General features: G+C 30.2%; 1 protein-coding gene across 1 annotated transcript; it reads left to right on the forward strand.

The window, feature by feature from the left end:
* Nucleotides 1–6,067: 6,067 nt before the first annotated feature.
* On the forward strand, nucleotides 6,068–11,188 carry LOC107850650 (AP2-like ethylene-responsive transcription factor AIL1). The gene is made up of 9 exons (XM_016695330.2): nucleotides 6,068–6,485; nucleotides 6,873–7,467; nucleotides 8,055–8,137; nucleotides 8,322–8,330; nucleotides 8,811–8,899; nucleotides 9,214–9,287; nucleotides 9,410–9,460; nucleotides 9,774–9,850; nucleotides 10,165–11,188. Exons 1-9 carry the CDS (start codon nucleotides 6,257–6,259, stop codon nucleotides 11,043–11,045), a joined length of 2,088 nt encoding a protein of 695 aa, XP_016550816.2. The 5' UTR covers nucleotides 6,068–6,256; the 3' UTR covers nucleotides 11,046–11,188.

Raw genomic sequence — 11,188 nt, forward strand, 5'->3', positions numbered from 1 at the left:
AAAAAATTTACCCAGAAGGATATTATTCAGATTAAAAAATGTTAGAATATATTAGACAAACTAGAGAAAATCAAGAAAATCTAAATAATGAAATTAATTATAGAAACCGAATTAGAAAAATAATAGAAAATCTAAAAGAAAAATTAATATGGATAGAAAAAACTTTAGAAAATTTAGATAAAAGTACATGTGATAGTCTATATAGTTTAAAAAACTCACTACGAGAAGAACAACACAAGATAATAAATAACATTGAGAATCTAGAATTAGATATACATTATAGCACAGATAGGATAAATTATTATACAGAAATTTGTAACTCTGCAATTACTACAGGATAAAATAATTAATGAATATATCTTATGAAAAAAGTAAATTATTAAAAGATATTGAAACAAAATTTAAAAAATATCCACGCACTAATAAAAATAGATTCACTAGAAACCTACTAAATCTATTATACCTATTATTAAATCCGCGCACCCCTCCAAATGTCACTTAATTATGTAATTCTTTCAGAGAATCTCCTACAAATTGTTCTCAAGCAATTAGGAAAAAAGATTTTTCAGCCAAAAAAATTTGCTTCAAATATAAAATATTTTTTCATAAGTTTTCGCAACTCAATTATAATCTCGCTTTGTAAATCAACTCCCTTATTTTATTTTTCTTTCGTTACACCAAAGTCAAAAAGAAAAACAGAAAAAAGTCAACATTACTGAATTTTGCTAAATTTCTAATTTCAAGCTTATATCCTCCTATTATTGAAGCAAAAGCCTCGAAATAACTGATAAATCCTAAAAAATAATCTCTTACAGAAATAAAAAGTAAAATTATGTATAACAAAATTTATAATTCGGTCTTTTTCAAGACCAATGGTGGAGCCTGATTGAATTCAAGAGGTTCATTCGAATCTCCTTTGTCGGAAAATTATACTATTTTTACATGTTCAAAAATATATTTATGTATATATAGTAGATGTTGAACTCCCTTTAACTAATCCGTATATTTACTTCTGAACTCCGTCAATGAAAATTCTGATTCCGCCATTGTCCAAGACCATGCATAACTAGTAGGAGCTTTAATTCATGGGCGAAGCTACATATAAGGTAGGAGATTCATCCAAATCTCTTTCGATGAAAAACTATACTATATATACATGGTTAGAATTATTTTTTATGTATTTATAGTAGATATCGAACCCCTTTTTATTAGTTCGTATATTTATTTGTGAACCCCTTAGTGTCAATCCAGACTCCGCCACGAGCTTTATTAATATACCATACTGTATTTTTCAAAATCCTCCTAAACTGCCACGTGTCAAAGACTGTGTACTCTGTGAAATGAATTGGCATAATAATAAAATTTAAAAAGGAGAATAATAGTAGTATAGTATAGTATAGTATAGTAGTAGTAGTAATAAAAGGTGAACTACAAAAAGTGTCAGTCTCATGCAAATGAATTATCATTATAAGTATATCTTTTTTTTTCATTAAAAGAAGGGGAGAAAAAAAAAAAAAAAGTCTCCCATTTGTAGCGGGGGAGCAGTTTGATGATTATGACAAACATAGAATAATGAATATTTTTTGTTTATGACAAAAGAATGTGAGAAAGTTATGGGTTTTAAAAAAGAGAAAAAATAATTAAATAATTAAATTAAAAGTAGTGGGTTGGCTAGGTTAAGGGGTGTGACAGTGGACAGATATATATAGAGAGAGAGGGAGGGGAAAATGAAGAGGATTTCTGACATTGATATGACTTATGTCCAACTGCTAAATTATTATTATTATTATTGTTATTATTATTATTGAGTGAATAAATAAATTGAGTTGAGATATATATAGGTGTGGAGAGAAAAAGATGAGGGTCCTGCATTGTTAATGAAATTATCTTTGTTAGGGAGCTGTTCTTCTTTTTTGTTTTTTTTTTTAATGTGAATCAGGATTTAATTGAATCTTAATGCAAGTATCGAATATAATAATCAGAACATAATATGCTCAGTTATCATTTGACCATGAAAATTATAATTTTTTGAAATTGGAGTTGAAGCTATGTTTAGCCATGAATATAAATTAAAGTTGTTTTTGAAATTTTGTGAGAGAAGTACTTGTTTTCACTTTTTCAAATACAATTTCAAAATTGTATTTAAAATTTTCATGATCAAACACATCTTGCTTTCACTTCTTTCACTAAAGTGAAATAATTTATTTTTTTTTAAAATAATTTTCATGATCAAACGGCTATTGAATATACACAAACTCATAAGTGAGAAGTGAGAAAACATTTATAGCAGTGTTTGAAGTCAATATTTTTTCCGTCTTTCGAAAATAGTCTTTTTATGTTCAAGAGGAAGGAGTAAAGTTTGGATATGTATACTCTATCTTTTTTTTTTTTTTTTCATCTCTTTTATCAAAAAAATAAAAATAAATAAACATATGAAAATCAAGAGATTCAAAATATTATATATGTACTAAAAAAAAAAGTGTAAATTGACATTCCTTGAATAAGCAAGCATATGCGTGTGGGTTTTTTGTCAGAGGTATCTTTTTTTTTCCTCTCTACAGGTGTTCTTGCACCATCACACACAAATCTTTTATATATTCAAGGTGTAAATAAATTTTGTATTATACAATTATTCAAAAAAGAATTACACATAATTATTATTAAGATATTATAATTAGAAGTTGAGTCGAGATAGTAGTTATTAGGTTTAGTACAGTTAAATACATTGTCCAACACAATTTTTATGTCTAGATATAGCAAAATTCTTGACTAATGAAGCAGACTTTAATTACTCTATATATTAAGTACCCCATCCATCCCAAATTACCCGTTTCAAATTGAGATAACACATTAATTAACAAAAATAATTAATAACATGGCTAGTTAATCATAGTACTCTTATTAAATGATGTTTACATTTTAATCTGAAGAAAAAATAATTAATGCAAAGGGTAAAACATAAAATTTTATTATTTTTTTTATTCATGAAAAAAATAAATAAAATAAAAAATCAAATTAGAAATTTTGGAACGAGTAATTTGAGACAGAGGGAGTAGTACTTAGTACATAGTACATAATTCTGATCTTGGTTTAAGTGAAACACAGCTTGCAATTTGTTTTATTTTTATTTTTAAACCACTTTCTATCAAGTCATCTTTGACTACATAGAGGGTACGTTCATATGATTATTATTTTTTATATGCCATTTGAAGAAGGATTTAGGTTATATATACACAATCAATATATAAGTCTTCTTAAAAATATGGTATTTTAAAAATAAAATGTTAATCCTAAATTCTATAGTAATAAGTTATAATGATTTGATAATGTAAAACTTGTGGGTAGCCTGTGTAAACGAGAAAATCGAAGCAAACTAATAGAAAAAGCGAAAAGTAAAAAAAAATTAATCAAAATTCGAGTTTATAAAATTTATTGTGCATCTTTACGGAATTTAATCCCTTCATTGTGCCTGGGGCTTATATATGATCAATTACTTCCTCCCAAAATAAAACAAATATACGTATCACTCGAGTAACGATACCTCAAATGCCAACGACTTCCTCAAACGCAAAAACATTAATAAATAAGACAAAAACTCGATATTTATTAGTTTTTTTTAGAAAACTGAGAAAAATTCTCTGAATTTATAGTCGACGAAAAGGTAGTATGAGATGCTTATTATGTCTTATCGAAAAAGTCAAAACTTATATCCGGAAAAATTATAATAGTAGGAAAAGTCACAACTATTCAAAATGAAAAGGTATTTACTCAAAATACATTTATTTTTTATTCACATTTCTTAAAACCCTGATAAAAATTGTATACACGTATATGACTTAAACTCATTACTTTATAAGTACAAGTAGCTAATTAAGGAGGGGAGAGAGACAAGCACAAATAATAGAGAAGTAAAATACCTATTAATTACTACTAATAATAAATTATATATTAAGAGATTTGGTATACAGAAACAAGGAATGACTTTCATAAAGTTGTTGCAGATGTGTTAAGCCAATAATATAGGTTAAAAAAATGTGTATAATAAGAATGCAACTTGGATACTCTCTTTGAATTATAATGTTCAAATAAGATTAATATATTTTTGTTTCAAGATTACGAAAGACCACATGCCCCCCCCAGAGCACATGCATCACTCCATGTGTTAGGCTAATATAACAATGAATTTAAATTTTATGCATCGTTAGTGTATAAAATAATTTACACTGTCAGATAAACTTGACTTGATATTACCGGCTATTCAATTTTTTTAAAAAAAAATTTTTGTAAAATATTTGTACACTAACAGTGCACAAAACTTAAACTTTATAACTATTCATAGCAATTTTGATGAACAAAGATATTTAATATTTATTATTGATGAACGGTAATAGATAGTTATCTCGCTTATGCATATATACTTTTGAAATAATGGAGTAGAAGGTGGAAATTTTCAAAAATATACAACCCAATATGAAGTATAAACATAACGTCACACAGTCATATTTTCAATATCTTAGGGAAAGCTAGCGTTATACATAATCTATCAATCTTATATAAAAAGTGTTTAGAAATAAATACTAATTAATCCGAATAACAAACTCAAAATACAGATTAGCTAAAGCGTATACATATTTCTCTTGGTGGACGTACGTAGAAAATAATTTCCCGTTGAAGGGATCGAAGATTTGAAAAATGAAAAAGATATATTGATTAATCAGGATTGTTGTGAAATGAATAATATCCATCACTTTTTAATAAGAAATTTTTGGGTACGAGTAATAAATCTCAAGAAAACTTACGTAACGTTAATCTAAATTAATCAAAGTACTAAATCAGATATCGAATGTCAAATAAAAAAGAAGAAACAAAAAGATGTCTCTCAACATACTATATATATATATATATACAACTTTGCCCTATCTTTAGATATATACTATACATAAGAAAAGGATAAGATATTAGTTATTAGTACAACTAAAATATTAGGATGTTGCCAAAATAAACTATTAGTAGTATTATACGTACAACAGACTATACAAATTCAGACAATTTTTTAATTTAGTCCTCGTGTATGCACTTTTGATTATTATTCTTTTATTTTTCCATTGATATGTATAGAATTTCGTAGCAGCATTAAATTTCAAGTTATATTGATATACCTCAATGAAATACCATTAAACATAGAAATTAACAAATTACCAACAAATTCAGAAATCAGAGCACATAAAATTCCTTTAGCTACGAGCGATTTAACAATGGATTAATGACATAGTTCACACTAATTTCATTTTATATAGCCATAAATATATATAAGGGATTCAAAATATATAGTAGTTACCAAAACATAGTAATTGAGAGTTGAAACTCAAAATAACTTTTGAACCTCTAGATCAATTATCAGTTTATATGTAACTATAGAATTTTAACAAGTATATTTTTCAACGAATTAGAGATTCTTTTACTATATATATATATATATATTTCATGTCGAATATGTTGAATTAGATTTTATATCCGATTTTGCTGACACTAAAAGTGGTGTTATACTATCAATATATCTTTTATATGAAGTCATATATTATATTTTGAATTGCCTTAATCTGATAGTGTAAGAATATTAATTACAATACACACAAAAAACGAATATTATTTTGAGGGTAAAGAAGAAGAGGTTAGGTTACTTACAATTTAAGTTGTTCGGACTCTCCAAAAACGTTGTCACACCCATATCAAATCTTTCAAAAATAGCACACATTTTTTAGAGTCCCATCAACATAGAGTACAACTACAATCAAACAAAAATTATCCATGTTATAGACACGCTTTGGTTGATGATTTTTACAATCCTACCCCTCATCAACCCTATATTTGTTCTTCATTTTGAACCCTATAGATGTTTTGGGATTAGAGAAAACACTGCCCCTCATTTAGAGGGCACCCCATTTATGACCAACAAGAAATGGAGAGAGAAGGGGGGTGGGGGTGGGGTAGTGTATCTAAGGGGGTGGGTGGGTAAAAAAACTTGAGTTAGAATTTCATATAAATCTTCACATTATGCTTTGGAAAAAATGATCCTCTTCATATTTTTTTTTTGGACCCTTCCTATTCTTCTTCTTTTTTTCTCCCTGCTTCAAAGAACTCTATATAAGTCTTTTAATTACCAAGTACAACTTCATGCATGAAACTTTTAGTGAGAAAAATTAATATTCCATAGTGTTTTTTTAAAAAAAAAAAATTTAACCAAAGTTTTGTTTTGATGTCTTCAATGAACAACTGGCTTGGATTTTCACTTTCACCACATGAAGAAGTACTCACATCACAACAAAGTTCACATCAAGAATGTTTTGATCTCATGACTTCTCATCATCATCATCATCATCATGAATCGACAGTAGTACTTCCTTCTTTAAATGTTGTACCTCATGATAATACCCCTTTTGGTATTTTTGAAGCTTTTAACAGAAATCATCATCATCAATCACAAGGTATGCTGTTATAAATTGTGTCCCTTTTTTTTTTTTTTTGGGTACCATTTCTTGAAATAAAGTTACGACGGTCGTGCTCGTCTTGCACTTTGGTCATGCCTTAAAACCCTAACTCTTCAAAAGAAAAATGATAGAAAGGAGAAAAAGATACAAGGATATTAATGGTTTTTTGTTTCAAAAAAATGGATTTTGATCCATTATTGTTACAAATATTAGGGAAAAAACACAGTTCGGTGCACTAAGCTTTCGCTATTTGATGGTGCAAATCTAGTTTCTCGTAAAATGGTTGATAGTAGATGATTTATTTTGTAGAAAAGAAATATTAACCCTTTGCTTAAGTTTGATTTTTTTTCTTTTTCTTTTTTGATTTCATGTTTTTGTATGCAGATTGGAACACTGATGATACTAACTACAAGACCACATCAGAAATGTCTATGTTAATGGGTGGTTCATGCAATGGTCAACACCTTGAAAACAATCAAGAACCACCAAAGTTAGAGAACTTTCTTGGTATTGGTGAACAAAAGCTTCAACAAGTTTGCAGTAACAACAACAATAATACTAATAATAACGGGGACTATAGTATTTACTATAGTCCCGCTAGTAATATTATTAGCGAAAATAACGCTAATAATATTATAGGTCTTTCAATGATCAAGAATTGGTTGAGAAATAACCCTAACACCACCACCGTGGCCACGACCACCACTAACCCGTCATGTCAAGATGATAAGAAGGATAATGGGGGTGTTATGGTGGTCGTGGGTGGTGGTGGTAATGCACAATCGTTGTCGCTTTCTATGAGCACCGGTGGTGGTGGTGGAGAGAATAGTTGCTCATCTGAAAATAACAAACAAGAGATTGTGAATGGGAATAATGGTAGTATTATTGATGGACAAATAAGTGGTGCAATTGAAGTAGTGCCAAAGAAATCTATTGATACTTTTGGCCAAAGAACTTCTATCTACAGAGGTGTAACAAGGTAATCCCCCCCTCATGGCGTAAGTATATAGATTGAAGGATGATCAGTTGAACATTTTTTTGTCGAAAAGTTATACAATAGGATAGTTTCAAGTTTCATTTGTTTTGTGTTAACAAGTCTGTTTGCCATTACTTGACTTTTCTCCATTGTATTTCATTCCTACCTCTAGCTTCTTTTTTTCTCCTATATTATCTTTTTTGTTTAGTTTAAAAAAAAAGGTTGAATAATGAATCCCTAGCTCTACAAAGGGGTTGTTAATATTCAACTATTCAAGAAGGCACCGCATGTTTCCAAGGGTCTGTTGAAAATAGCCTCTCTTGCTCCTTAATAGTTAGTCGTAAGGTCTTCTTACATCAAATACTTTTTTAGATTATACTGAGTATATTGTTGCTGTAAGAAGCACGAAATGATCTATTATATACTCAATGAGATACTTTTGTTTTATTTTAAAGAACTCTTTTTCTAATCTCTTGTTTGAACATATATTTTTTTGAATGTAATGTTGTTGTTTTCTCTTGGTTTATTTTTGATATTAAGTGTTCATTTTTTTTATATGTATATTTTTAGTGTAAAATATTTTGGTGTAGGCATAGGTGGACTGGAAGATATGAGGCACATTTGTGGGATAATAGTTGTAGAAGAGAGGGACAAACTCGAAAAGGAAGGCAAGGTATATTATATTATATTTCATTTGTCTTCCACTATTTATATTATAAGTATATATTTTCTTTTTTTCTCATTTATTTATTTATTTATTTATTCATTTTCAAATTACTAAACTTGGGTGCTTCTTCTTATTCTATATTCTATTTCATGGTGATATGTTCATGGACTCAACACTAAACTTGCTGCAGTTTATTTGGGTAAGTTGTATAATTTTTTCTTTCTTCTAATCATTTTCTTGTGCTTATACACATTTAAAAATAATAGTATACAAAATGTGAGTCCGTTATTTTCATTGAGTTTAACTTTTATATACCAATAAACTATTTAGTTGCTAAAGATTTTTGCATTAGCTACCAAGTTACCTAAACGATAAATACATTATACATGCACAACTATATCCAAATAAAATGTGGATTATTAATCCAGAAAATAACAAACGTTACTACTACATAGTATTTTATACATGCATTGTGAAATTCTTTAGACGGTAAGTATATATATAGGTGTTTTGGTTTTCAAATCTTTTGTTTAGACTTTAGACTCTGTGAGCCCAGTAATTAAAACGAGCAGGACATTCAATGACATGCATTTTCAAAGTGCGTAAATTTTAAATTCTGAATATGCCTCAGTTTTTATGTTTGTTTATCTAATGTACTTTCATTTAAATGTTCATATAGGTGGATATGACAAGGAAGAAAAAGCAGCTCGGGCTTATGATTTAGCTGCACTTAAATACTGGGGTCCCACTACTACCACTAATTTTCCAGTATGTATTACTACATTTATATTTTTTCTATATTTACAAAACTTGTCTACTTTGTAGGACTACAAATATTTGTATCTATTCCACTCGTAAGGGTGATTGAGTTGGTGTATCAGATGATATATATCCCATAATGGATGTGAGGAATCAATTCCGATTCCTTGCCAATATCTTCTCAGTCGCACCAAGCTGCCTTGCTCAGTGAAAATTGCATGACCTGTATGATTTGCGAGCTATTACACAGGAGTCGCGAGTGTCTCTATAATTCTATGTTTTTATTCCATACATTAATTTATTTATTTTTTGAAAATTTTTAGATCAGCAGCTATGAAAAAGAGCTAGAGGAGATGAAGCATATGACTAGACAGGAATATGTTGCATCTTTACGAAGGTACATATTAAAAGTTTTACATAAGCAAATTTAAGAGAGAATTAATTGTTGAAAACTTTTCATGAATTTAAATGTAAGAAATAATAATGTAATATAATTTTTCTTGTTTGAAATTGTTATAGGAAGAGCAGTGGTTTCTCTCGTGGTGCATCGATTTATCGAGGTGTTACAAGGTATTGCGCGATTTTTTATTTTTTTATTTCGAATGTAATAGCTCATTGATCGAACCCCTTTGGCCCTACCTGACTATAGTTTCGATTCCATTCACAATATTTCTTAAAATCAAGTTACATTTCGTATGTAACTTAGGTGCCATATGTATGTGACCTTTTTGGCTTCGGAATCAGACTTTTAAAGACTCCTTTTTTGGCCTTTTAATAGACGTTTTGTTAGTGAAAATTTTGGTTTCTCCACGTAATATGTATAAAGGTAAAATGTTTGTCTCATTTAGTTTTGATATATATATTTTGTGATATATGTAAATAGGCATCACCAGCATGGAAGATGGCAAGCAAGAATTGGAAGAGTTGCTGGAAACAAGGATCTTTATCTTGGCACTTTCAGTAAGTGCTCCTTCCATTAAAACATAATTCTAAAAATCATTTTATTATTTTTAGAAACAAAAAATGGTCTGGCTGAGTCAAACTTGAACGGGTCAAAACATTAGATTATGCATTGCATGTTGACCCGGTTGGTTATACTATTTTGACTCGATATGGGTCATTGGGGGTTCAATCTATTGAGTCAAGTCAAACCAACTCGTTTAAATTTGGACAGGTTGAACGGGTTACTAAATAGTTGGATTTATTTAAGTACCTCCTAATAATTGTTCCCTTGTCTCAAAAATTTTTAAATTTTTTTTTTTTTGTTTGGTTAGGTACACAAGAAGAAGCTGCTGAGGCTTATGACATTGCAGCAATCAAATTTCGTGGCCTAAATGCAGTGACCAACTTTGAGATCAATCGATACGACGTAAAAAGCATACTTGAAAGCAGCACGTTGCCCATCGGAGGGGCAGCTAAGCGTCTCAAGGATGTTGAGCAGGGTGAAATCGCGTTGGATTATCAGAGAGCAAGCCAAGAGAACATTGTTAATACTCATTTGATCACGAGTGGTTCAGTTGGTAGCTATGGCGCGAGCCATTGCTGGCCTAACATCGCGCTGCAGCAAGCTCAGCCATTGAGCGCGATGCATAGCTACCCTTATAGCCAACCAAGGGTATGGTGCAAGCAAGAAGTACAAGATTCTTCTGATCATCTTAATGTGACTAGTCAAAGTTATCAAGATTTTCATCCACTTCAGTTGGGGAATGGTCACAATTTCATGCAGACCAATTCAGCTTTGCACAACCTAATGGGCTTGGATAATTCTTCAATGGACCACAATAGTGTTGCATACCATCAAGGTGTTGGATATGCAAGTAATGGTGGTAATAATCATGGTGTTGGATTTGTGTTGCCACATTTGAGTTCAATTATACCTCATCAAGAAAGCAACCATCAACAGAGCCAAGCAAATGGTTATGGTGAGAATGAAGTGAAGCAATTGCAACTTGGGAATGAGAACTTGTTTGGTTACTACAATTCTCAACAATCAACATCCAACGGTTCGATTAAGGCCAGTCTATATGATCACCAGGAGTCGACTTGTAACAATTGGATGTCAACAGCTGTTCCTGTGGCTCTTGCTTCGAGGAGTAACACCATGGCCGTTTGCCACGGTGCGGCCCCCACTTTCACCGTGTGGAATGACACATAGGTCTCACAACACAACATGGATTATGGGGACATTTAGCTAGCTAGCAATGGGGTGTATACATAACTAATCTCTGATCTTTCTTTTTTGGTTCTCTTTTTTGCTGTAAGATCAACTCATGAAAGATAGAGGGTTCCCTTTTTTTA

This window comes from Capsicum annuum, chromosome 12 (genome assembly GCF_002878395.1).
Source record: "Capsicum annuum cultivar UCD-10X-F1 chromosome 12, UCD10Xv1.1, whole genome shotgun sequence".
Classification (NCBI taxonomy): domain Eukaryota; kingdom Viridiplantae; phylum Streptophyta; class Magnoliopsida; order Solanales; family Solanaceae; genus Capsicum; species Capsicum annuum.